At 34.0% G+C, this 27,420-nt stretch overlaps 4 protein-coding genes and 1 long non-coding RNA gene across 16 annotated transcripts; 3 read left to right on the top strand and 2 right to left on the bottom strand.

The window, feature by feature from the left end:
- The first annotated feature begins 155 nt into the window (after nt 1-155).
- LOC104892790 (hypothetical protein) lies at nt 156-1,015 on the top strand. Its single transcript, XM_057394984.1, has 2 exons — nt 156-302; nt 412-1,015. The coding sequence occupies exon 2, from the start codon at nt 443-445 to the stop codon at nt 902-904; it is 462 nt and encodes a 153-aa protein (XP_057250967.1). The 5' UTR covers nt 156-302; nt 412-442; the 3' UTR covers nt 905-1,015.
- Nucleotides 437-4,054, bottom strand: LOC130591568 (uncharacterized). The gene is made up of 2 exons (XR_008969351.1): nt 2,999-4,054; nt 437-2,491 (listed from the first exon to the last, which is right to left on the bottom strand). It is a non-coding gene; the product is annotated as an uncharacterized LOC130591568 (long non-coding RNA).
- A 1,791-nt stretch (nt 4,055-5,845) lies between these two features.
- Nucleotides 5,846-12,094, bottom strand: LOC130591567 (uncharacterized). The gene is made up of 2 exons (XM_057394983.1): nt 11,441-12,094; nt 5,846-8,811 (listed from the first exon to the last, which is right to left on the bottom strand). The coding sequence occupies exons 1-2, from the start codon at nt 11,610-11,612 to the stop codon at nt 8,150-8,152; spliced, it is 834 nt and encodes a 277-aa protein (XP_057250966.1). The 5' UTR covers nt 11,613-12,094; the 3' UTR covers nt 5,846-8,149.
- Nucleotides 12,095-13,478: 1,384 nt separating this feature from the next.
- LOC125497594 (uncharacterized) lies at nt 13,479-14,289 on the top strand. Its single transcript, XM_048644934.1, has 2 exons — nt 13,479-13,576; nt 13,685-14,289. Exon 2 carries the CDS (start codon nt 13,716-13,718, stop codon nt 14,130-14,132), a length of 417 nt encoding a protein of 138 aa, XP_048500891.1. The 5' UTR covers nt 13,479-13,576; nt 13,685-13,715; the 3' UTR covers nt 14,133-14,289.
- A 671-nt stretch (nt 14,290-14,960) lies between these two features.
- Nucleotides 14,961-24,206, top strand: LOC104907700 (transposon Tf2-1 polyprotein). Of its 12 annotated transcripts, none has more exons than XM_057394982.1 (5): nt 17,890-22,426; nt 22,722-22,754; nt 22,867-22,974; nt 23,053-23,128; nt 23,211-24,206. In XM_057394982.1, exon 1 carries the CDS (start codon nt 20,957-20,959, stop codon nt 22,091-22,093), a length of 1,137 nt encoding a protein of 378 aa, XP_057250965.1. In that variant the 5' UTR covers nt 17,890-20,956; the 3' UTR covers nt 22,094-22,426; nt 22,722-22,754; nt 22,867-22,974; nt 23,053-23,128; nt 23,211-24,206. The 12 variants fall into 12 exon arrangements, 10 of the variants coding, with proteins under 10 accessions (XP_057250965.1, XP_057250961.1, XP_057250956.1 ...); XM_057394978.1 differs by having other exon boundaries at nt 17,890-22,974; nt 23,211-23,267; nt 23,403-23,441; nt 23,522-24,206; XR_008969350.1 differs by lacking the exon at nt 17,890-22,426 and adding an exon at nt 14,961-16,562 and having other exon boundaries at nt 22,722-22,974.
- Nucleotides 24,207-27,420: the final 3,214 nt, after the last annotated feature.

The raw sequence follows: 27,420 nt of genomic DNA, 5'->3' as shown, positions 1-27,420 counted from the left end.
GATGCAATAGAATCAACAATGATATATAGGCCTAAAAGAATAGGATTTGTGGCTCCCCACACCCAGTTAATTATACATATATATACCCACATGATAATTATTTGGATGAAAATAAGAAGATCGTATATGAAGTTACCATACATTATAAAGAGCATCGAATAATACAATTGTTCCTTGCGGCCCACATAAAAAAGAATATTGCGTCTCTTCTCTATATAAAGGTGGGCAAGCATGACATTATTGTTTTCAAGTGAGACAGTTAGTTGCTTGGAGTTCACAGAAGAACGTGATATCAGCTCAAGGTAAGTGCCTATTTCTGATCACTCTCCCTATATAATTAGCTCATCTTGTTCATCTTAATTAATATCTAAAATTGATGTTTTTCCTTTCTTATCTTTGGTCCTTATACAGGAGAATATAATATAATACCCTATAATTAAAGATGGCCAGCATTAAGCAATGTAAAGAGATGATAGTGAAGTTCAGTAACAATGTTCAAGCTACCATTAGTGTTAAGCTCATCAACGGAGATGGAGAAGATCCAGCAGATGTGTATGGAAGAATAGCAGGTCGCTTCGGCATCGGTTCTGAGTTTGTATTATTCGATAAGAGCCAAAGTCAACGTATTGAGGTTAGGCCTGAGGAATTCATTCCCTTAGAAAGGGATGAGGTGGTTGTGCCTGCAGAAGCAAGCGAACTCGAGATTACAGCTCACTTGATGGATTATGATACTATTTCTCCTGACGATGAAATTGCAAACGGTAAAGCTGTGTTTCTAGTCAAATCTGCCGGCCAAAGCGATAAAAAACCCATTGCTGGACAGTATGGCTCTATTGAAGTCAATATGTTTGGGGTTGAACCTAATTGTGATGGTTCCCAATTAATCTCGGTGCAGTGTTACTAGCTAGCTAGTATAACTAAATAAAACATGGGTTCTCAATCCCTGCACTAGTTTTCACATTTCCTATGCGATCATGTACTATTTAAATATAATAATATGTTTTTGCTTCGACAATGCAACGGAATATGCAGGTCTTTTTTTGTCTCGTCCTCTCCAACTAACCCTTTCCCAATTGTGATCATCGTAGAAGTTCGTCGGACTAATTAGCTAGGCATTTTAAATAAATCCAAACAACGAGGCCAATAAAATTACCCTATATACATTAATCGATCCTCTAAGACAGTAAATGTGTTATATATATTAAGTGGATAGATATGAACCGACAGATGTGCTTCAAATGGAAAGAATAACTAATAAGATAAAATTGTATCTTGCTGAAAATCTCAACTCTACAATACGATAGAATTTGTGAAGATATTCTCATATTTTATTAAAAATATTACTTTTCTTCTATTTGTCATTTTAATTTTTCTAAATTGATTTGATCAATCGTATACTCTTAAGAGAAAGAGAAAGAGAAAAAATCGGTATGAATCTTCAAACTTTTCGACTAAGAAATTTTACATGTATTATATTATAAAATACTTCATCCGTTCGAAATAAGCAGATTAAGTAATTGACACTATTCATCAACTAACTTTGACTCAATCTTCTCGCTACTAGATAAAGAAAGTCATAGTCAAGTGGCATATTCTTAGATTCGTTTTAATGTATAATTTAAAAATAGTAACTATTTCAAATTCTACCTTGTGCATCAATCAAATATATTAATGATAAATAAAGTAAGTGCATTGCGTTACGTGAAAAAGTGAATGTAACGCTTATTTACAAATGGATAAAGTTTATTTCTATAAAAAGAATCTGGCATCATTTATTTTATATGTCTCCCATTGTTACCATCACCATAAAACCATTAAAAGTTTACATACTCCCAAGGCATAATATTATAATGAATGAAAGAGAGTAACAAATCTTGATAGACCTACAATATGCATGATGGGGTCCATCGAATTGAATTCTTATAACCCACCACTCACATAAGATAAGAACAAGAATAATTTCGGGTCATCTTTTTATTGTGACACATTGACATGAATCACTAAACCTTTTAGGCGGAAAAATTGTATGAATGACATTCTAAAACAAATTTTTTTTGGGAAAATATTTGCTCACTTAACATTATATATGACTATATTATATAACAATATCATCTAACCCCTAAATTCTTTTGAAACAACATAACTAAACAAATTTGGTAGAATGTATAGTTATAATACTTTTTGATATACATATTGTGATCATGATGATACCTAGAGGTGGGGAGTGGTGCGGTCTGGATGGGCTGGGCCGCGGGCTTAGGTGGGCTGGGCTGACGGAACGGGGCCCATGACCGGACCGCGAATTAGACGGGCTGGGCGGGCTGTGTTGGTGGTCCTAGAAGGTCGGCCCACCTCGGTCTGGACCGGTTTTTGACGGTTAATGGGGCGGTCTGGGCTGGGCTGACGGGTTTCACGGTTAATGACGGGATGGAGCGGTTTCAAGTGGGCTGGACGGGTTGACCGGGCTTGTTGGCTGGTTCTGTTCATGGTGCTGGAAATCAACATAGTGAGAAACAGGGGGCCAAAATCGCAAAATGGGTTAGGAGAGAGAAACCCACACAAGCACCACCGACATCGAGTAACCGACCACCCACACCATCCAAGTGATCCAACAAGGAAGAAAATAATGAAATTGCAGTGAGTATTGACTATTGACTATTGAGTAAGAGCAAAATAAATAAATTAAAATAACTTTTACAGTGCTTGATGGTGCTAGAAAATGGAAATCAACATAGTGAGAAACTAAGAATTGAGAAATGGTATAACTTTTACAGAAGAAATTCAAGAAAATAATGAAATTACAGTTGTAGAATTCGAAATCCCAATTTCAGATCTAGACATGTATAACTCCATCAATCAACATATAAACAATTAAACATACATTTCTCTCAATTAACAAGAAAAAAAAGAAAAAAAGAGATGAAGAATCGCCTATGATTCTCCATCACGAATCATGAGCTACAATTTATGTATTTTTGATAATTTTCCATGGAATTACCTGTGTTGGTATAGCCATGAAAATTCAAGTTGATTGATTGACGAGGCGTCGGAGATATAGCCATGAAAATTGAGATGGTGAAGTTGATTGATGTTGTTGGAGTCCTTGCGCCATTTTTTTAGCTTCTTCAAGCTTACTTCCTTGCGCCATTTTCTTAGCTTCTTCAAGCTTACTACTACTATACAGTGAAGCTAATGTAGAGTTGTAGACTATTGCAGAGGAGAGAGAGAGAGAAAAGAAGAAGATTTGTTATTTTGTTTAATTGATGTAATGATGTTTCATGGACCACACTAGTCACTATATGTATAACACTATAATGTATGCAGCTATATATGACTTCAACTATGAAACGAAATATATAACTCTATACAACTATACAAGTATACATGAGTATGTATCTACACAAGTACACATTAGTATGTATCTACACAAGTACACATTAACCCATCAAATTGTTCTAGATTTGTATAGGCTTTTGATTGCTATCTAGCTGCTCTATTATAAATATTTGAGTGAATCAATGATATCATATTTGTTACAATGGATTTCTATATATATCTCTATTTATTCTAGGAGGAGTGAGAGTTGACTTGTTCAAATAGAAGATAAAGTGAAATTTGGAACGATAACTTTTTACTCCTAAATTGGAAACTTTAATTTTGGCCAATTTTATTATATACCTAGAATTGGACCAATTTCAAATTCGAAAACTATAAATAAACAACCATAATACTAAATATTTTTTTTTTGAGGGGAACCATAATACTAAATATTTAATACATGGTAAGTCATATAAATATACAACGGCACATGATATTCATGATCGTTAGCATTTATTTTATCATAACTAGTTTTATTTATTTATTATTACATCTTACTCTTACAATGTATACTTTCATGCTAAATTAGATTAAAAAATAAAAACAATTGTAAATATTCAAAGTTCATAATTGACGATATATTTACACTTTCATAATATTTAAATAGAAATAAAAAAGTTCATATGTCATAACATTGATTTTTATTTTAAATTTCATGGCTTGCTCTTAATTTATATAAAACTAAGATGCCTACGTATCCTTAAATTGATAAGGAATCAAAGCCAACGTAGTTCTTATTATTAAATGTATATTGATTTGTTTGTTTGGGGGGGGGGGGGGCTTGAACTTACTTTTAAAAACTTTAATTTAATATCAGAATTAAATTAAAGAGATTAAAAATAAGCCGCCTACGTATCCCGAAGGAATCAAAGCCACACGTAGTTCTCATGCGTACATGGTTTCACGGATCACGGAATGGTTGATTTGTTTTGGGGGGGGGTGGGCTTGAACTTACTTTCGAAAACTTTAACTTAATTTCACAATTAAATTAAAGAGATGATAAATAAGCTGCCTACGTATCCCGAAGGAATCAAAGCCACACGTAGTTCTCATACGCACCTGGTTTCACAAATCAAGGAATGTCGCCGCCTTCACCGTCAATATCAATGGGCTGAGAGGTACTTGTTCCACCATCTGATCCAGATTCCGATGTCATTTGCATCCAAGGGTCATCCTCATCATCGTCCTCTATCTTCATACCTTGTGTTCTCTTCTCCGCTTGATCCCAATCCTTTTTACACACACATATCTCAATGCTTTCCGGGGATAGTCGTGATCTTTTTTCATCGAGAACTCGTCTACCTGCACTAAAAGCTGATTCGGAAGCAATTGTTGAAGCAGGGACCGCAAGAATGTCCCTTGCAATCCTTGCCAATATAGGAAAATCACCGGGACTAGAATGCTGTTTCCACCACTTAAGAATATCAAAGTCATTATCAATGTCATATTGTAAAGCATAATATTCATTAAACTCTTTGTAAGTAGATGGTAACGAGGATGACGAACCAGCCATTCGTGGCTTTTTAAGAATTTTTGAAATTAATGCTCCATACCTACCTTTGGCCTTGTTTGGTTCTGCAACATATGTTCCTTCGGGATTGTAAAGCATCACATAATTATCATAGAGAGCTTCTAAAGCATGTTTACAACGTATAATATATGACTCAATATCATAATGAATACCTAAGCAATCATAATAGAACTCAAGCACATCCTTCAAACCTTCAACTTTGACTCCCGGGTCAAGAATAGCAGCTAAACCATAAATGATAGGGAACTCACTAAAATACTTGTACCATTTCACCTTCATGGAATCAAGAATACTACGAATTGACAATACATCTATGCTACTATTGATTGCATTAACAATCTTAACGCACTCCAAAATAACAAGATGCAAGTTAGGCTGGTAAACATAAGAAAACACATTTGTAGCGTCAGCAAAAGCTTTCAACACATCACGGATCAGAATGGCATTGGTCCAATGTTCACTAGTAATTAAGGCTTCAGGATCCTGTTGTGACTCATTATAAATAATGGTCAACACGTCACGATAATCTATAGCTTGATTTAGTAACTTATAGGTTGAACTCCAACGAGTTGGTGTGTCAATACACCATCGTCTCTTCTTTAGGCCTCTTTCCTTACATAAGGCCATATAACGTCTTTGAACATGTCGTGCAACTCTAATCCACTTGGTAACAGTTCTAATGGGTGTTAACAAAGGTTTTAGTTGAGTCATACCTTCTTGGACAGACAAATTCAGAATATGAGCACAACAACGAACATGTAATAGTGCACCGACTATAAGCAAGGGAAGCTCAGTATCAACTTTCAAGTAGTCGATACACTTTGTGTTAGCAGTAGCATTGTAACAGCCCGCTCTTCCGAGCTGCTAGCGAAACACACTTAACATTCATAAACTAGAATTAACTCTTAAATAAAATTACTTCGCAGCGGAAAAATATCCTTAAATACACCAATAATTGAACTAAAATTCCCAAATATTATACAACGAAATATCAATAACTATTCTCAAACCAACTATCTAAAATACAAGCTTAATCCTTAAGCCACTATGACACCTTGATCTTGCTCCACTTCGAATTCCGAGCTCTGAATATCAAACCTGCAAATTCAGAGAAGAAATACAAAACAAACACAATTCCAAAATGAGTGGAAAACTCGTAACCTTTACTTCAGCCCGTTAAATACATTTTATTTCTTAAATCATTTCCTTTTCATTACAACGCTGGCATAGCTCATTCTCATAAACAATCAGTAGCAGGTACGGGCTTTAGACAAAGAACAAACGCTGCCTCCAAGGTTCGTTATGGAGCCCAGCAATACTACCCCCAAGGTTCGTTATGGAGCGTAGCCGACCGTATCAGGTCAGAAAGTAACCATCCTCCACCCATACCTTGCCCACTTTCTATTTTCAGTTCATAAACTAAGCCAGCAAAACAGTTGCGTATTCATATTCAATCAATGACATTTCATAATCACATTCATATCTATGGCCATAGTACGAAGTTATTTACGAAAACAGAACACAGAGATCACACACACATGGGCATGAGTAAATAATTTTACTGAACATAAAAGTTACCTGAACTGTGATTCAGATTCCACCAACATAACCTCCTTTATTAATCTTCATCTCCAAATAAGATTCAATTCCATAATTCTTCTCCAACAATTTACCTCATAACAATAACAGTAATCAATAACCAATCTTAACTAATCTAATTAACTTCTCTTAATACCACCATTATGCTAATCAAACTAATAAATCCCACAAATAAAAACTAACTAATTTAATGGCCTCTACACTTATCTTCAAATATAACAACTCCAATTACAACAATAACAGCAAACTAACAACCCTCCTTTTGAGAATAACAAATACAACACTTCAATAACCCATTAACAATGAACCACCATCACACGATACAACAACCAACAACGCACACCAACAACTAGCACAACCACACCTACAACCACATCATTCACACCAACGACCATAACAACAGCAGCAGCAACACTATGGCGGCAGAGTCACCAACATATGGCCACCACCAAAGGTGGCAGCAACATCATCGTGCGAAGGAAAGAAAAAGTAGCAGCGACACCAACAGAAGTCCAGAAGAGAAAGATCAGAAAAACAACAATACAACAACGCATCGACGACAACAACAATATCAAGAACGAACAAACAATAGCAACAACAACCTAAAAGTAAAGCAACGACATCAACCAAACTACAAAAATAATTACAACAATAATAAAAACAGAAATACAAGAGGTTCAGTACCTTTGGTACTTCGCCAACCACCGACACACCGCCACCACTGTAGGTGGCAGCACCAACAAATTGACAGGGGAGGGAGATAACACACCGACGGTAGCAACAACAATGAAAGGAGAGAGAAAATACATGGCACAGCAGCAACAACCCAGTAGCGGCGGCACAACCACCACGAATCGACTTGAAGACTGAGCGGCAGCACCGCTAAAAACAACAACAACAGCGACCGCGGCAACATCGGCCGAGAACCACAAGAGAGCGACGAGAGAGAGAGAAAACGAGCACCCCCACACATAGCCGAGAGATGGAGCACATGAAAACAACTCCGGCGAACAGAAAAGGAACTCCGGCAAGCTTCGACTCCGATGAGAATGCAGAACCACCAAGGAGTTCACGGGGATTGAGGAGTGAGAGCTTGAGAGAAGAGCGAAGCACCGAGAGGAAGAAAGGGGTTTGGGTTTAATTGGGGTTTCGGGTTTTCACACGGGAAGAGAGAGAAAGAAAAGGTTTTGGGGGTTTTGGGTTTCTTTGCATTTGGGTTCACATTAACCGACAGGAGAAAAAAAAATAAACGGTTTAGGATCTAATTTGACCGACCAAAAGAAAGCGTGATATTTTGGGTTTTTATTTTGGGAAAAATACAACTCAACTAATTGCACATAAAATCCAATATATAAATTACTACTACTAATAACTTCATAAAATTAATATAACAATATATTGCAAGAACGACAAATAAAATTCATACTCCATAACTCAAATAAAATAAGAATTTTCTAATTATAATTAACTTAATGAATATGATTAGCATTAAATAAATGTTCTTAAAAACAGGGCTATTACAAGCATTATCAAGAGACAAAGAAAAAACTTTGCGGTTCAAATTAAAAGTTTTCAAAGAAGTCATAATACGAGTTTTCAAATTGAAACCACTATGGGACTCATCCATAGCTTCAAAACAAATTATCCGTTTTTGCAAATACCAATCATCATCAACCCAATGAGCGGTGACACAAATAAATGGCTCATGACAAAAGAAGTCCACGTATCACAAGTCAAGCTAACCCGACACTCAATTGTACGAAACATTTCAATCAAATGCCCTCTGTACTTATAGTAAAGTTGTTGGGTATGACGTTTAAGGGTGTTTCGTGGAATATGTCTATACTGGGGTTGCATAAATGTTCTATTCCACTCCTCAAAGTTTGACGACTCACCATGATTAAAAGGCAATTCATCAAGGATAACATATTTGCTAAAACCATCAATCATAGCATCTCTATTATAAAAGAAAGGCTTACCTCCACCGGGTTCCTTACCGAAATACCCATGCAATTGTCCTTGGACACTGTCACTTGCACCACCAACATGAACATTATCGGCTGTCATACCATGCTTTTCTTTCAAATGATGTCCCAAAGTACCGGTTCCACCACCTTGTTTCCATTTGAACTTAGGAACTGGTTGTTTACCCATATTCTTACACACTAGGCAACAAGCATGATATGACTTGTTTAAATTTTGCCCATCAGGTTGCCCGGCAACTAGTATTCGTTCATAATATGGCCATACCCATGAAGTTTCACCTCTACCTTTAGTTTCAGTTTGTAGACTTCCTTCTCCATCTATTTCAAAAATAAAAATGCAGTATTAATTTTACTACTATATATTTCAATTCAAAACAAATGTATAATAGTATATTTAAAGAGGTAATTAATAAATAGTAACTATAATATGAAGATATCCCAAATAATTATACAACCCTAACACCTAGGGGATAATAATTGCACATAAAAACCCAATAATCGAAATAATCCTTAATATGTAGTTGCTAGTATAGTAGTATGTAAAATATTTAAATATATTGTAACAATCCTTTATTAATCCTTAGTCGAAGCTTATATTAGATTAAGAAAATGCCAAACATAGACTAAGTTGGACAAAGATTAAGATAAAATTATGGTATATTAAAACTCCTTAATCACATTATATCAAAAAATTGGGCCACAACATGAAGTCATGAACTCCTCAAAACCCATAAAGTCCAAACAAACCAAATTAAAACCCTAAAAATCTATTTTCAGTTTCTCATTCAGCCGTCACCCTAGAAAAACCTTACCTGTTCTCAAATTCTCTACAAATTCTCAAATTCTATTCTGTTTTTTCTCTATTCTCAAATTCTCTTAATTTTCGTTCGTCGATTTTTAATTGATTTTCAAATCTACAAATTCGAATGTTGAAACGCCAAAATTTTCAGATCTAATAGCCAAATTCGATAATGGTGAGTAATAGCCAAATTCGAAAATGGTGAGTAATAGCCAAAATTTCCAGATTTCAGAAGCTATTTGAAGTTTGATTCTTTGATATATGATACATTCTGTTGTATCTTATTTTAGGCTTTGCATCTTGGGATATGAAGATTTTAAAACAATTTGACATATATCAAGGTAACTGTTTCGAACTTTTGACTCAAATTGATGCATAATAGGCTGGATTTCAAAATTTTGTAGTGTTTATTTTTGGGTGATAAAATTAGAGGTTTGTTCTTTGTTATGCTTTCTCGGTTTCTCCTATGGGTTTGACTATGTAAGTCATTAGTTGGTTGTTGGGGCCCTAAATCTGCGTTTTTTTGCCTTAATCATGGTGATTAATCTGAATTTTGTTATTATGCCTATAATTAATCACAGTTAGTGAAGTAATCAGATTTGTGTTAATATATATTTGCTTCCTCTAGTATATAGTTCCATCTTAATACTTGTGTTAGTAGTATTTGCTTCCTCTAGTATATATGCTCACTTTTGTTAAATCCAATTTCATTTTTTTATGGTATTGATTTATACCGAAATGAGATGCAGAAATCTGCTTGTGAAAACGTAGTTGTAATTCTGTGAAGTTGTACTATCTCCTATGTTCTTAATCTTCCACTTTCAGTTCCTTCTTAGTAAACATTGAACATTGATATTTGATAATAGTTCATTTTCTGACATGTAAAATTCACATCTGAATTCAGGTAATCTATGAATTGAAACCCAAGTATAGGAGTTGGAGTCCTTTTTTGACAATCACTTCTGATTTAAGTCAATCCGAGACTGTAAATTGCTATATAATAGCTTGATGCAAACCAGACTATAAGTAGGCAATAACTGATTATGTTACATTCTGTTCGATACATAACTCAAGGACCTACAGCCTACAGGCCATTATAAATAATGGTCGAACTTTTGTTCATGTTTTGGGTTCCATGTTATAAATATAGCTTAAATTGATTGAGGTACAGATTAAGGTAACTGATGTGGAAATTTTATGGAATATTACAGCTGAACTTCTAGGATTTCCAGATTACATTCCACCGTTTTCAAGAGCAAGTGATTATGATATTACTAAGGGAGTTAATTTTGCATATGGAGCAGCTGGTATTAGAGATGAAACTGGAAATTATCTGGTATACACTTCCTTTTTTATTTCAGCAATATAATCAATAACTCTCTCAGGTTGTCTTCTTTGACTATCTTAGTATTTTTTGTTTGTATAACTATTTTAGTATCTTACACTATGGATTTGTGATTATAATTAGGATTAATAACTAAAAATTTATGTTAATAGTATAGATGTTCCTCTAGATTATCATGTTGTCAATCTTAAATTTCTGAAATTAAGAGTGTATAAATAGTATGTTAATAGTATATTTAAAAAAAACAGCAATTGTCATGCTTAATAAAAATATCACTGTATACTATTAAATAAAATAAAAATCCTAACTTTTTTTGCTATTTGTCATGCTTAATAAAAAAAAGTTAATAAATATCCTAATAAAGAAAAGTTAATAGTATAGAATCAAAAGTAATACTTAATCTGTGAATTTGATTTTTTCCTTGCTCTTTTTCATGCTTTCTTAATTGTTATACTAATGTCAATTGTCAAAGTTAGGATTATTATTCATGTTCATTCTATTAATATTAATTCTTATGGATAAGCATTACTCCATTACTAATGTCGAAAACTCTAAAGTATGCTAATTGATATTAATGTCGAAAGTAATACTAACTAAAATGACATTGATTCTATTGAAAATGAACTACATGTGGCTTTTGTATTTAGAATCAAAGTTACTAATGTCCAAAGTGTGCTAATTTATGCAAATGTCAAAATTACGTGTGGATTCCATATTTCGAAAGTAATACTAATGTATTATACATTTTCATTAAGTATATAGATATAAACTTAATACTAATTAAGTACATGTTAATGACGTACCTTCTCCGCTAGACGGCCGAACTTCGTTTTGAGATGGTCGGCGTGGTGGAGGTGGTGGCATGGTGGAACTAGATGATTGGTGGGATGTTCGTAACGGTGGGGAAACTTGAACTTCATCCGAGTGTTGTCCATACTCATTAACATTTTGGGTGTTAATCTCAAATTGGTCCATTTTTTTGGTTTTTGTAGGATTTTTTGTACTCTTTTTTTGGAATTTTAATTTGTAGAACTAGAAAAATTAAAAATTAACTTCCACTATTGCAAGAGACAAGAGAAACGGGAGAGCAAGAAAAATTGAGAATAGGAGGATTGAAAGTATTAGAAGATAGGAGATGAGAGATGGTGTGGTGAAATGGTTAGAATTAAGGTGCTATTTATAGGAAAAAATGGGAGGGAAAATAATTGAAATTTACACATACTTTCAAAATTGTAGCTCCATCTCCATGAGAAATCAATCCGTTACTGTAATATTGATCAATGTATTTGAAGAAAAAATATCACTACTACAGTGAATAGCCTGCAAAAGTTGATAACTTTGAAATAGGAAGGCATGGAAGCTAGAAGATATTGTCGGTATAGTATTGTTAGCTATAAAAAGAATCTGGCATCATTTATTTTATATGTCTCCCATTGTTACCATCACCATAAAACCATTAAAAGTTTACATACTCCCCAAGGCATAATATTATAATGAATGAAAGAGAGTAACAAATCTTGATAGACCTACAATATGCATGATGGGTCCATCGAATTGAATTCTTATAACCCACCACTCACATAAGATAAGAACAAGAATAATTTCGGGTCATCTTTTTATTGTGACACATTGACATGAATCACTAAACCTTTTAGGCGGAAAAATTGTATGAATGACATTCTAAAACAAATTTTTTTTTGGGAAAATATTTGCTCACTTAACATTATATATGACTATATTATATAACAATATCATCTAACCCCTAAATTCTTTTGAAACAACATAAGTAAACAAATTTTGTAGAATGTATAGTTATAATACTTTTTGATATACATATTGTGATCATGATGATACCTAAGGAAATTAATATATGTATCCCTCCTCCACCAACACAAGCCAATAATAATAGGATTTGGGGTCAGTTGGCCATCATAAAAATAATGATATGAATTCCTAAACTCTTAAACCGAGAAGGTTTATCTGACTAGTATTCTAACAGGATTCTTTTTTCATTTTTGAATAATTCGTCCACTCTTTATTTTTTATGGGTATATTTTGTCCATCACTTATTTGTATGGGCCTTGCCAATTTTTAACTTTAACATGATGAACGGAAAAACAAACATGGCCCTAGCTAGGAATCACATTCGGTTCAAAGAATAACTATCACATTAGTTTTTAGACCTTTAGGAATAACTTTGGCCCCATTGATAGAATTTGTAGAAGCCCTCAACCCACATAACAACTTTGGGACCAGCTTACCGCGAATATGTGATAAAGGTTAATAAAAATAAATAAACCTTTTGAGAGAAAAGGCAATTATGGATAATATTATATGATGACATTTCATTTAAAAAATTTGGTAAATGCTTTAAACGAATAAGAAAATTTTTGTATTTTTCTCTATCATTTCACAAGATTTGAGAAATTAGATATGAGGAATTAAACCTATTGAAAAAAAGAATTGGTATGAAAAATCAAACCAATTGACAAAGAAAATTTGTATAAATCATATAATGCTAGGTTTTTTAATTTTTAAATTTTAAATTATTAGCCCGAAAAAGGATCATTAGAACATTTTTAACATGATCCTATAAATCATAATCAAATGAACATAGAGTAACAATCTTTGTTGATGGATGCAATAGAATCAACAATGATATATAGGCATAAAAGAATAGGATTTGTGGCTCCCCACACCCAGTTAATTATACATATATATACCCACATGATAATTATTTGGATGAAAACAGGAAGATCGTATATGAAGTTACCATACATTATAAAGAGCATCGAATAATACAATTGTTCCTTGCGGCCCACATAAAAAAGAATATTGCGTCTCTTCTCTATATAAAGGTGGGCAAGCATGACATTATTGTTTGCAAGTGAGACAGTTAGTTGCTTGGAGTTCACAAAATAACGTGATATCAACTCAAGGTAAGTGCCTATTTCTGATCACTCTCCCTATATAATTAGCTCATCTTGTTCATCTTAATTAATATCTAAAATTGATGTTTTCCTTTCTTATCTTTGGTCCGTATACAGGAGAATATAATATAATACCCTATAATTAAAGATGGCCAGCATTAAACAATGTAAGGAGATGATAGTGAAGTTCAGTAACAATGTTCAAGCTACCATTAGTGTTAAGCTCATCAACGGAGATGGAGAAGATCCAGCAGATGTGTATGGAAGAATAGCAGGTCGCTTCGGCATCGGTTCTGAGTTTGTATTATTCGATAAGAGCCAAAGTCAACGTATTGAGGTTAGGCCTGAGGAATTCATTCCCTTAGAAAGGGATGAGGTGGTTGTGCCTGCAGAAGCAAGCGAACTCGAGATTACAGCTCACTTGATGGATTATGATACTATTTCTCCTGACGATGAAATTGCAAACGGTAAAGCTGTGTTTCTAGTCAAATCTACCGGCCAAAGCGATAAAAAACCCATTGCTGGACAGTATGGCTCTATTGAAGTCAATGTAGTTTGGGGTTGAACCTAATTGTGATGGTTCCCAATTAATCTCGGTGCAGTGTTACTAGCTAGCTAGTATAACTAAATAAAACATGGGTTCTCAATCCCTGCACTAGTTTTCACATTTCCTATGCGATCATGTACTATTTAAATATAATAATATGTTTTTGCTTCGACAATGCAACGGAATATGCAGGTCTTTTTTTGTCTCGTCCTCGCCAACTAACACTTTCCCAATTGTGATCATCGTAGAAGTTCGTCGGACTAATTAGCTAGGCATTTTAAAATAAATCCAAACAACGAGGCCAATAAAATTACCCTATTTACATTAATCGATCCTCTAAGACAGTAAATGTTGTTATATATATTAAGTGGATAGATATGAACCGACAGATGTGCTTCAAATGGAAAGAATAACTAATAAGATAAAATTGTATCTTGCTGAAAATCTCAACTCTACAATACGATAGAATTTTTGAAGATATTCTCATATTTTATTAAAAATATTACTTTTCTTCTATTTGTCGTTTTAATTTTTCTAAATTGATTTGATCAATCGTATACTCTTAAGAGAAAGAGAAAGAGAAAAAATCGGTATGAATCTTCAAACTTTTCGACTAAGAAATTTTACATGTATCATATTATAAAATACTTCATCCTTTCGAAATAAGCAGATTGAGTAATTGACACTATTCATCAACTAACTTTGACTCAATCTTCTCGCTACTAGATAAAGAAAGTCATAGTCAAGTGGCATATTCTTAGATTCGTTTTAATGTATAATTTAAAAATAGTAACTATTTCAAATTCTACCTTGTGCACCAATCAAAGATATTAATGATAAATAAAGTAATGTGAAAAAGTGAATGTAACGCTTATTTACAAATGGATAAAGTTTATTTCTATAAAAAGAATCTGGCATCATTTATTTTATATGTCTCCCATTGTTACCATCACCATAAAACCATTAAAAGTTTACATACTCCCCAAGGCATAATATTATAATGAATGAAAGAGAGTAACAAATCTTGATAGACCTACAATATGCATGATGGGGTCCATCGAATTGAATTCTTATAACCCACCACTCACATAAGATAAGAACAAGAATAATTTCGGGTCATCTTTTTATTGTGACACATTGACGTGAATCACTAAACCTTTTAGGCGGAAAAATTGTATGAATGATATTCTAAAACAATTTTTTTTTTTCGAAAAATATTTGCTCACTTAACATTATATATGACTATATTATATAACAATATCATATAACCCCTAAATTCTTTTGAAACAACATAAGTAATAAAATTTGGTAGAATGTATAGCTATAATACTTTTTGATATACATATTGTGATCATGATGATACCTAAGGAAATTAATATATGTATCCCTTCTCCACCAACACAAGCCAATAATAATAGGATTTGGGGTCAGTTGGCCATCATAAAAATAATGATATGAATTCCTAAACTCTTAAACCGAGAAGGTTTATCTGACTAGTATTCTAACAGGATTCTTTTTTCATTTTTGAATAATTCGTCCACTCTTTATTTTTTATGGGTATATTTTGTCCATCACTTATTTGTATGGGCCTTGCCAATTTTTAACTTTAACATGATGAACTGAAAAACAATCATGGCCCTAGCTGGGAATCACATTCGGTTGAAAGAATAACTATCATATTAGTTTTTAGACCTTTAGGAATAACTTTGGCCCCATTGATAGAATTGGTAGAAGCCCTCAACCCACATAACAACTTTGGGACCAGCTTACCGCAAATATGTGATAAAGGTTAATAAAAATAAATAATCCTTTTGAGAGAGAAAGCAATTATGGATAATATTATATGATGACATTTTATTTAAAAAATTTTGTAAATGCTTTAAACGAATAAGAAATTTTTTTTATTTTTCTCTATCATTTCACAAGATTTGAGAAATTAGATATGAGGAATTAAACCTATTGAAAAAAAGAATTGGTATGAAAAATCAAACCTATTGACAAAGAAAATTTGTATAAATCATATAATGCTAGGTTTTTTAATTTTTAAATTTTAAATTATTAGCCCGAAAAAGGATCAATAGAACATTTTTAACATGATCCTATAAATCATAATCAAATGAACATAGAGTAAAAATCTTTGTTGATGGATGCAATAGAATCAACAATGATATATAGGCCTAAAAGAATAGGATTTGTGGCTCCCCACACCCAGTTAATTATACATATATATACCCACATGGTAATTATTTGGATGAAAACAAGAAGATCGTATATGAAGTTACCATACATTATAAAGAGCATCGAATAATACAATTGTTCCTTGCGGCCCACATAAAAAAGAATATTGCGTCTCTTCTCTATATAAAGGTGGGCAAGCATGACATTATTGTTTGCAAGTGAGACAGTTAGTTGCTTGGAGTTCACAGAAGAACGTGATATCAACTCAAGGTAAGTGCCTATTTCTGATCACTCTCCCTATATAATTAGCTCATCTTGTTCATCTTAATTAATATCAAGTATTGTGGAACCTAAATCTGCCGGCCCTAAACCCTAAAAGGTTAGGATCGTTTTATAGGCTTTTCATTTGATAGAGATTTAATACAGAGTTATTGAAGTCAATGTAGTTTGGGGTTGAACATATATGTGATGGTTCCCAATTAATCTCGGTGCAGTGTTACTAGCTAGCAAGTATAACTAAATAAAACATGGGTTCTCAATCTCTGCACTAGTTTTCACATTTCCTATGCGATCTATGTACTATTTAAATATAATAATATGTTTTTGCTTCGACAATGCAACGGAATATGCAGGTCTTTTTTTTGTCTCGTCCTCACAACTACCCTTTCCCAATTGTGATCATCGTAGAAGTTCGTCGGACTAATTAGCTAGGCATTTTATAAAAAAACCAAACAACGAGGCCAATAAAATTACCCTATTTACATTAATCGATCCTCTAAGACAGTAAATGTTGTTATATATATTAAGTGGATAGATATGAACCGACATATGTGCTTCAAATGGAAAGAATAACTAATAAGATAAAATTGTATCTTGCTGAAAATTCAACTCTACAATACGATAGAATTTTTGAAGATATTCTCATATTTTATTAAAAATATTACTTTTCTTCTATTTGTCGTTTTAATTTTTCTAAATTGATTTGATCAATCGTATACTCTTAAGAGAAAGAGAAAGAGAAAAAATCGGTATGAATCCTCAAACTTTTCGACTAAGAAATTTTACATGTATCATATATTAATATACTTATCCGTTCGAAATAAGAGAATTGAGTAATTGACACTATTCATCAACTAACTTTGACTCAATCTTCTCGCTACTAGATAAAGAAAGTCATAGTCAAGTGGCATATTCTTAGATTCGTTTTAATGTATAATTTAAAAATAGTAACTATTTCAAATTCTACCTTGTGCACCAATCAAGATATTAATGATAAAAAAGTAAGTGCATGCGTACGTGAAAAAGTGAATGTAACGCTTATTTACAAATGGATAAAGTTTATTTCTATAAAAAGAATCTGGCATCATTTATTTTATATGTCTCCATTGTTACCATCACCATAAAACCATTAAAAGTTTACATACTCCCCAAGGCATAATATTATAATGAATGAAAGAGAGTAACAAATCTTGATAGACTACAATATGCATGATGGGGTCCATCGAATTGAATTCTTATAACCCACCACACATAAGATAAGAACAAGAATAATTTCGGGTCATCTTTTTATTGTGACACATTGACGGAATCACTAAACCTTTTAGGCGAAAAATTGTATGAATGATATTCTAAAACAATTTTTTTTTTTCGAAAAATATTTGCTCACTTAACATTATATATGACTATATTATATAACAATATCATATAACCCCTAAATTCTTTTGAAACAACATAAGTAATAAAATTTGGTAGAATGTATAGCTATAATACTTTTTGATATACATATTGTGATCATGATGATACCTAAGGAAATTAATATGTGTATCCCTCCTCCACCAACACAAGCCAATAATAATAGGATTTGGGGTCAGTTGGCCATCATAAAAATAATGATATGAATTCCTAAACTCTTAAACCGAGAAGGTTTATCTGACTAGTATTCTAACAGGATTCTTTTTTCATTTTTGAATAATTCGTCCACTCTTTATTTTTTATGGGTATATTTTGTCCATCACTTATTTGTATGGGCCTTGCCAATTTTTAACTTTAACATGATGAACTGAAAAACAATCATGGCCCTAGCTGGAATCACATTCGGTTGAAAGAATAACTATCACATTAGTTTTTAGACCTTTAGGAATAACTTTGGCCCCATTGATAGAATTGGTAGAAGCCCTCAACCCACATAACAACTTTGGGACCAGCTTACCGCAAATATGTGATAAAGGTTAATAAAAATAAATAAACCTTTTGAGAGAGAAAGCAATTATGGATAATATTATATGATGACATTTAATTTAAAATTTTTTGTAAATGCTTTAAACGAATAAGAAATTTTTTTTATTTTTCTCTATCATTTCACAAGATTTGAGAAATTAGATATGAGGAATTAAACCTATTGAAAAAAAGAATTGGTATGAAAATCAAACCTATTGACAAAGAAAATTTGTATAAATCATATAATGCTAGGTTTTTTAATTTTTAAATTTTAAATTATTAGCCCGAAAAAGGATCAATAAAACATTTTTAACATGATCCTATAAATCATAATCAAATGAACATAGAGTAAAAATCTTTGTTGATGGATGCAATAGAATCAACAATGATATATAGGCCTAAAAGAATAGGATTTGTGGCTCCCCACACCCAGTTAATTATACATATATATACCACATGTAATTATTTGGATGAAAAACAAGAAGATCGTATATGAAGTTACCATACATTATAAAGAGCATCGAATAATACAATTGTTCCTTGCGGCCCACATAAAAAAGAATATTGCGTCTCTTCTCTATATAAAGGTGGGCAAGCATGACATTATTGTTTGCAAGTGAGACAGTTAGTTGTTTGGAGTTCACAGAAGAACGTGATATCAACTCAAGGTAAGTGCCTATTTCTGATCACTCTCCCTATATAATTAGCTCATCTTGTTCATCTTAATTAATATCAAGTATTGTGGAACCTAAATCTGCCGGCCCTAAATCCTAAAAGGTTAGGATCGTTTTATAGGCTTTTCATTTGATAGAGATTTAATACAGAGTTATTATAGGGCCAAATAACCCAATAAATTTGTTAAAGAAAACATATATTACAAAAAAAATACATGTAAGGATTCGTATTCAATTATACTCACTTTTGTCATTTTTCGTCACTATTTTTCTTGCCCGTTTATTGACCGTCCACTACTGACCAGTTACTGACCCACAACCCGCACTGACCGGACCCATTATGACCTTTTATTAGAGGTGATCAACATGGATCATGTCCGAAAATAGGCTAGGCGGTTTTATGCACACTGTAACACCAAGATCTACACAAAGATTAAGAAAACTTATTCTTTACTTGAAGAAATCAAAGCGAACTCGAGATTACAGCTCACTTGATGGATTATGATACTATTTCTCCTGACGATGAAATTGCAAACGGTAAAGCTGTGTTTCTAGTCAAATCTGCCGGCCAAAGCGATAAAAAACCCATTCTGGACAGTATGGCTCTATTGAAGTCAATGTAGTTTGGGGTTGAACCTAATTGTGATGGTTCCCAATTAATCTCGGTGCAGTGTTACTAGCTAGCTAGTATAACTAAATAAAACATGGGTTCTCAATCCCTGCACTAGTTTTCACATTTCCTATGCGATCATGTACTATTTAAATATAATAATATGTTTTTGCTTAGACAATGCAACGGAATATGCAGGTCTTTTTTTTCTCGTCCTCGCCAATTAACCCTTTCCCAATTGTGATCATCGTAGAAGTTCGTCGGACTAATTAGCTAGGCATTTTAAAATAAATCCAAACAGCGAGGCCAATAAAATTACCCTATATACATTAATCGATCCTCTAAGACAGTAAATGTTGTTATATATATTAAATGGATAGATATGAACCGAAGATGTGCTTCAAATGGAAAGAAATAACTAATAAGATAAAATTGTATCTTGCTGAAAATCTCAACTCTACAATACGATAGAATTTTTGAAGATATTCTCATATTTTATTAAAAATATTACTTTTCTTCTATTGTCGTTTTAATTTTTCTAAATTGATTTGATCAATCGTATACTCTTAAGAGAAAGAGAAAGAGAAAAAATCGGTATGAATCCAAATTTTCGACTAAGAAATTTTACATGTATCATATTATAAAATACTTCATCCGTTCGAAATAAGCAGATTGAGTAATTGACACTATTCATCAACTAACTTTGACTCAATCTTCTCGCTACTAGATAAAGAAAGTCATAGTCAAGTGGCATATTCTTAGATTCGTGGGCTGAATGGGTACCAAAAATTCGGCAGGACCCTTCTATTCAGCAGCTCACAGCAAGCATCAACCAGGGACAACCCCACCTTAAGGGCTACTACCTGAAGTAAGGTCACCTCATGTACAAGGGAAGGTTGGTCATCCCAAAACACTCACCACTGGTCCGCCTCTTATTACAAGAATACCATGACAGTCCTTTGGGGGGTCACTCAGGTGATTTAAAAACATATAAAAGAATCGCAGCCCAGTGGTTTTGGCCAGGTATGAGGAAGGAAATTCAGTTGTATGTTCAAGCATGCCACATCTGCCAATAGAATAAACAGTCCACATTGAGCCCATGGGGTCTTCTCCAACCCTTACCTATACCCACCCAGGTATGGGAAGAGATTAGCATAGATTTTATGGAGGGATTACCGACATCACAAGGTAAAAATGTAGTGCTGGTTGTAGTTGACAGACTCACAAAGTATGCTCATTTTATGAGCATCAAGCATCCCTACACTGCCCCTATAATAGCATACCTGTTTGCAAGAGAAATCATAAGGCTACATGGTACGCCCACTACCATTGTCTCTGACAGGGACAAGATTTTCCTCAACAATATTTGGAAGGAAATATTCAAGCTACAGGGGTCTGCGTACTACTACCACCCTCAGTCCGATGGCCAAACTGAGGTGGTGAACAAAAGCTTAGAATCCTATTTGCGATGCTTTATTAATAAGGAGCCTAAATCATGGGCCAGATGGTTACACTGGGCAGAATATTGGAATAATACAAGCCTACACTCATCCACTAAGTGTACACCATTCAAAGCTCTCTATGGGAGGGACCCTCCACACCTCACCCCATACACAAGAGGGGGCACTCCTATATCTACACTGGAGGAGCAGTTAGTGGAGCGAGATGCTGTAGTGGATGATCTGAAGGCACACTTAATCAGGGCACAACAACTAATGAAGGGCTATGAGGATGGTAAAAGGCGGGAGGTAAGTTTTGAAGTGGGTGACCTTGCATACCTCAAACTGCAACCCTACAGGCAGAAATCTCTAGCCAAGAGGAGGAATGAAATGTTGGCAGCAAGATATTATGGGACTTTCGAAGTTCTGGAGAAAATTGGTCCAGTAGCATACAAGTTAAAACTCCCAGCAAAAGCAAGAATCCACCCAGTATTCCACGTCTCACAACTGAAGCACTCAGTGGGACCCCAACCAACCAACCCCACCATACCACCCCAAATCTCTCCTGAGCTGATCCTGGAAATTGAACCAGAAGAACTCTTAAGCACCAGAGCACCTCTCCAGCACACAGGCCACCCAACAGAAGTCCTTATTAAATGGAAGCACCTACTAGCTTATGAAGCAGCTTGGGAGGATTTCTCTGCCATAACTGCCAGGTTCCCGGTTCCCGCTTTCCACCTTGAGGACAAGGTGGCTCTCTTGGGGAGGAGTAATGCTAGATACGTACCTGGTGAGAAATTAATTACGTATGCAAGAAGGGACAAAAAAGGAGGGTATTCACCACACCTTCTAGAAGAATGATAGTCAGCACCGATGATGAGGCAATCATTGGGAAGGGTATATTCCTTATTCCTGGCAGCTAGCAGAAAAGGACAGAGAGCAGGTGGCAGCAAATGATTAGAGGAATGGTAGTATAAATAGAGCAGTAGAATAAGAAAAGGGTAGGTAATCATTTGTAAGAAAAGTTGCTTAAGGAGAGACTCACCTCTCGAATGTGAGATTAGTTTGTATTAACCATTGGTCCACTGCACATTTTAATACATCCATATCCCTGTTTTACCCTATTTCTCTGTGTTACATTTGAGTTTCTAGCAGGGTTGGGCTTTACACTAGGTTAGAGTCAACGTGAGAAAGGTACGTGGTACAGGCCTATTTATGCACCATTAATCTCTTTTCATTTTTTCATCCATTATATCTCATAGTCTGCTTAGGGGTCAGGGCTATTAGTTCCATTAGTTTGTGATTAGATCGCCTAGATTGCACTTTGCACACCTTTTGAATGTCTATCTGAACGCAAATGTTTTTAGCCAGTGTTGGTTTGTTCAGTATACTTGTCTAAGGCCTGTAAAATTTGTTGCTTTTTTGCTGTAGTGATGGGGTAATTTAAATTGGTGCTGATGAAAGATAATTTGTCTTTCTTGTGATGCAGCTTCTAGAAATTGCAACGGTTGCAGATGAGAATGTGACTACTGTTCATTCGAATTCCTTGTTTGTTTGCGTTAACACTCAAAAGAGCAGTTTACATCTGTTCTTCATTATCTATCCTTTTTAATGTCAGAAGTCTTATTGTGAAGCTCTTCATCGTACGCTAAAGGATTGCTTGTATAAGATTTATCTTGATTGTATCAAGTCAATGAATTTAAGTCCATTGAGAAGTTCAAGATTTTCAACACCAACAACCTGTGAGTTATATCTTTTGGCAAAGTTTTAAAACCATTATGAATAGCAGAGATTCGTCATATGTGTAATATGATTTTCAGGTGGGTGAACTTGAATGCAATCAAATGGCTTGTAGAACCTGATGCACTTAAGATGGAAATTATTCCAAACCCCAAGGTATTGACCTCTTCTTGGTGATGCTAGTAATATATTGTTAATTCTGTTGTGTAATCTATTGCTAAGTTGATCTTGCTTTCAGTTTGTCGAAGGAGTTAAGGTTTTTCAACTGAAAATTGATGTTGGTGCTGCAATTAAGGTATTTGTCATGCATTAATAGTTTTTTTTTTCTGTGCATTAGTATTAGGGGGGTGATCTTAATGTTCATGCTTGTTTTCCTTGACAATTCTTTGATAATTCTATATTAATGTACCACGATCACGATTTCTTCCAGTGAAGGCAACTTCAGAGTTCAGATTTGCTTCTTGTCTAGGTTATTCACGTGCAACTACACATTTCCAGTTTTTCCATCTTAATACATGAGATGCTAATAATGATTTTACTTTATTACAGTCGGATCTATACACTGTTGCCGATGGCTTCGTTATAAAAAAACTCAACTAGAAACAACCCTGCAATCCCTGATGTATACTATTTTTTATGCAGACTTAGCCATGTAATATATGCATAGTTCAGTGACGGATTTAGTATTTAACACCATGGTGCATGTGCACCAGCAATAAAAAAAAAGAAAAAAAAAATTTCAACCAATTTACACACGTTTTTTCACAGGTCCATTTTCAGTTTTCACATTTCTCAACTCTTTTTTTTTTCTCACATCTCACTTCTTCTCAGTTCTCCCTTTCCCTCTCATAGAATCTCAGATGCAGTGACCTTCAGTTCTCCCTCATACGGCGTCACCGGTGGCGGCGCGCGAACCTAAAGACGATCGTAAAATCGTGACTTGGAGTCTCGGACCTCCTACTATTGCATGGTTACTTTGTATTGCGTAATCGGTGTTGCCAGTTGACGTGTTGTGACTTGTCGATCAGCAGCCGAAGAATCAGTCGAAAATTGGTGGACGATGGTGGACGGACAGCCTCCAAGAGTCGTGACTAAGTATATATTAATCTGCTCAATTTGCTTGATTTCTTGTTTTATTTTATAGATTAAGGTGTATCAATTTCATGAGGATTGGAAAATAAATTGCAATTTCACTTGTTATGGGTGTTCATATATCAGATTATATAATTTAGAATTGTTATGGATGTTGATTTTGTTGTTGTACTCTGATTTGAGTGTTATTGGTGTTTGAAAATTGAAATGACATAATCTTTGAATTGGGTTTGATCACTGTGAATGCTGATTTTGTTGATTATATTTTATGGTCTATGGCAAATTGGCACATGTTACATTTGGTGAGATACATCTTCATTTAGTTCAATTTTTACTTGATTTTTAGATTTGATAATGAAGAGAAAACGTACTCCAAACAAAATGCAAAATATTACTAGTTTCTTCATTAAGAAAAATCCAACCCCAAATTCTCCTCCACATTCAACATAAAATGAACAAATTTTGTCTCCTCAACTAGCAAGCGAACAACATTCCTCTCCATCACACAATTCAAACCAAAATTCCCCTCAAAATTCTCCTTACAATTCCCCTCATAATACCCCTCAAATTTCCCTCATAATCCTCCTAGCGCTGCAGCCTTTGGTCAAAGATTAAGTGAATTGATTGCGCCAATCTTCCATAAGACTCGGGATTGAGGAGAAAGATGAGTGATTTCCATAAAAATGATAGAGATTTAGTTAGGAGAACTTACATTGAGAGAAAACCTTATCAACCCAAAGAATTTTTATTTCCTCAAACACTTATTACACAAAAATCGTCGATTTGTTGCCAAGTGATTTGAAACATGGAGTTGGCTTGAGTATAGTGTGGAAAAGGATGCCGCCTATTGTTTCATTTGCTATTTATTCAAGGATGAAACTGCAATTGGAGGTGATGCTTTTGTTAGTGGGGGTTTCAAATCTTGGAATAGATTAGAAACGATAAAAAATCATGTCAAAATACACGAGTGATCACAATAAAGCAGTGGTAGCCATAAATTTATTCAAGAAACAAAAGTCAAGTATAACCTCTGCCTTGCCAAAACAAACAAAGGAAATTATGAGTGCTTATAGTAAGTGACTTGAAGCCTCGATTGAAACTATAGAATGGCTTCTACTCTAGGGATTGTCTTTTCGTGGTGACGATGAAAAAGAAAGTTTCTTGAGAAGAGGTAACTTTATTTCATTGTTGACTCTTTTTCCAAAGTTTTTTTTAAAATTGCTCCCGCTAATTGTCAACTTACTTCTCCAATTGTCCAAAAAGATAGATAAATGCATGTGCAAAAGAGACAACTAAAGCAATAATACAAGATCTTGATGGTGGTTTCTTTACTATCCTGGTCGATAAGTCTGCTAATGTTTCTGATAAAGAACAAATGGTTTTTTCTTTGAGGTATGTTAACAAAAAGGGAGAAGTTTGGGAGCGTTTACTTGCTATTGTGCATGTTTCCGATACTACTTCTTTTACTCTTAAAACTGTTATAGTGTCATTGTTGATGGAGTATTCTTTGTCATTCTCTCAAGTACGAGGTCAGGGTTATGATGGAGTAAGTAATATGCAAGGTTTAATTAATGGTCTTAAGACTCTAATACATAATGAATGTAAACAAGAATACTTTGTCCACTGTTTACTCACCAACTTCAGTTGACTCAAGTTGCACTTGCTAAAAAAAATTGTGGTTGTGCTTGGTTATTTGTTGATGTACTTGCACCTCTCTTGAACTTTGTGGGAGGTTCACCGAAGAGGAAAGAATTTCTTCGTGAAAAACAAGCTCAAAGAATTGTGGAAGCATTGTCCTTAGGTGAACTTGAAACAGGGTCGGGTTTGAATCAAGAACGTGGGTTAGATAGACCTTGTGACACTCGTTAGGGATCTCATTTCAAAATAATATTGAATGTGCTTGATTTATATCCTTCAATTCTTGGGTCGCTTGATGACATTGCAGAAGTCTCTATGCACTTGATTCTAACAAAGCACAAACTATTACAAATTTTTGATGTCTTTTGATTTGTGTTTGGGCGCATTTGATGGTTGGTATCTTTGGGATAACATATAACTTGAATGTGGCATTACAAAAATGTGACCAAGACATTGTAAATGCAATGAGAATGGTTAATGTAATCAAGATTAATTTGCAAGAGATGAGAGATGAAGGATAAGATTCTTATATGGAGAAGGTGATTTCTTTTATGACTAAGTATGGCATTGAGGTTCCTAGCATGGAGGGGAAATATGTTGTCCCGAAGAGAAGGTTGTTTAGAGGTAAGAGCCCACAAGTGTCAAATCTACATCATTTTCGAGTGGAAGTTTTCTTGAGTGTCATTGATCTTCAATTGCAAGAACTTGATAATCGATTCCTCGAGATAAGTAAAGATTTACTTGTGTGTATGTCTTGTTTGAATCCAACTAATCGGTTTGCTTCTTTTGATTAAGCAAAATTGATTAAACCTGCAAAATTCTATCTAAATGAATTGTCAAGTTCGAAATTGATATTCTTTGACGATACACTTCGAAATTTTATTGTTGCTATGAGATAAGATGAAAGGTTTTGGAATTTGAAGACTCTTAGTGAGATTTCAATGAAACTTGTGGAATCGGGATTGTTTGAAACTCACGATAGGGTCTTCTTGCTTTTAAAATTGGTGCCACTTCATGGCAAGTGTGGAAAGGGTATTTTATGGAATGACGTAAGTGAAAGACAAATTACGTAATAGTATGGGAGATCAAATGTTGAATGATTGTTCGATTATTTATTTATAGAATGATTTGTTTTTGAATGTTAGCATGAATGATATTGTAAATCAATATCAAAAATTGAAAACTCGTCGCAAACAATTGTAATCATTTTTACTAGTATTTGATTATATTTTGTAGTATTATTTATATATTTGGTTTTTCTAGTACTATTTGGTTGTATTTTGTATAATTATTGGTTATATATTTATTTTCTTTTCGATTGAAATTTAGTTTGGAGTTTTTGTTATTAAAAAATATTTTGGTTTAGTGAACGGTAATTGGTGGTGAAACACCATTTGGAAATTCTTGGATCCACCACTGGCAGAGTTAGTTAAATTATAGTTGTTAATATTTTTATGTATCTAATTATTTATGCTTATGCTTCAATCAGGCATAATATTATTTGACGACCACTGTGTTAATTGTGTTGTAATGCCATTTGAAATAACTAACCCTTCGTTTTACATGTCTTTTTTTTACCAGAGACAATAGAAGTACACAATGATAGCATAGCTTTGGTGTGCATACCACAGGTCTCTTCTTTCTCTGGTACGTTTGCACGCTCCACGTACATTTACTAATCTAAAGGCAAACTCAAATTGGAACTTCCATAAGTTTGA

This window comes from Beta vulgaris, chromosome 5 (genome assembly GCF_026745355.1).
Source record: "Beta vulgaris subsp. vulgaris cultivar EL10 chromosome 5, EL10.2, whole genome shotgun sequence".
Taxonomy (NCBI): domain Eukaryota; kingdom Viridiplantae; phylum Streptophyta; class Magnoliopsida; order Caryophyllales; family Amaranthaceae; genus Beta; species Beta vulgaris.
The sequence above is the reverse complement of the archived record's forward strand: the minus strand, read 5'-3'. Positions and strand labels throughout refer to the sequence as shown.

Bases quoted from the DNA above. Each gene is read 5' to 3' on its own strand.
- LOC104892790 (XM_057394984.1), top strand. From the start codon at position 443: ATGGCCAGCATTAAGCAATGTAAAGAGATGATAGTGAAGTTCAGTAAC.
- LOC130591567 (XM_057394983.1), bottom strand. From the start codon at position 11,612: ATGGACCAATTTGAGATTAACACCCAAAATGTTAATGAGTATGGACAA. The intron at 8,812-11,440 runs GTACGTCATTAA...TTTTTGAAATAG, and splicing joins TCGGCCGTCTAGCGGAGAAG to ATGGAGAAGGAAGTCTACAA.
- LOC125497594 (XM_048644934.1), top strand. From the start codon at position 13,716: ATGGCCAGCATTAAACAATGTAAGGAGATGATAGTGAAGTTCAGTAAC.
- LOC104907700 (XM_057394973.1), top strand. From the start codon at position 20,957: ATGGAGGGATTACCGACATCACAAGGTAAAAATGTAGTGCTGGTTGTA.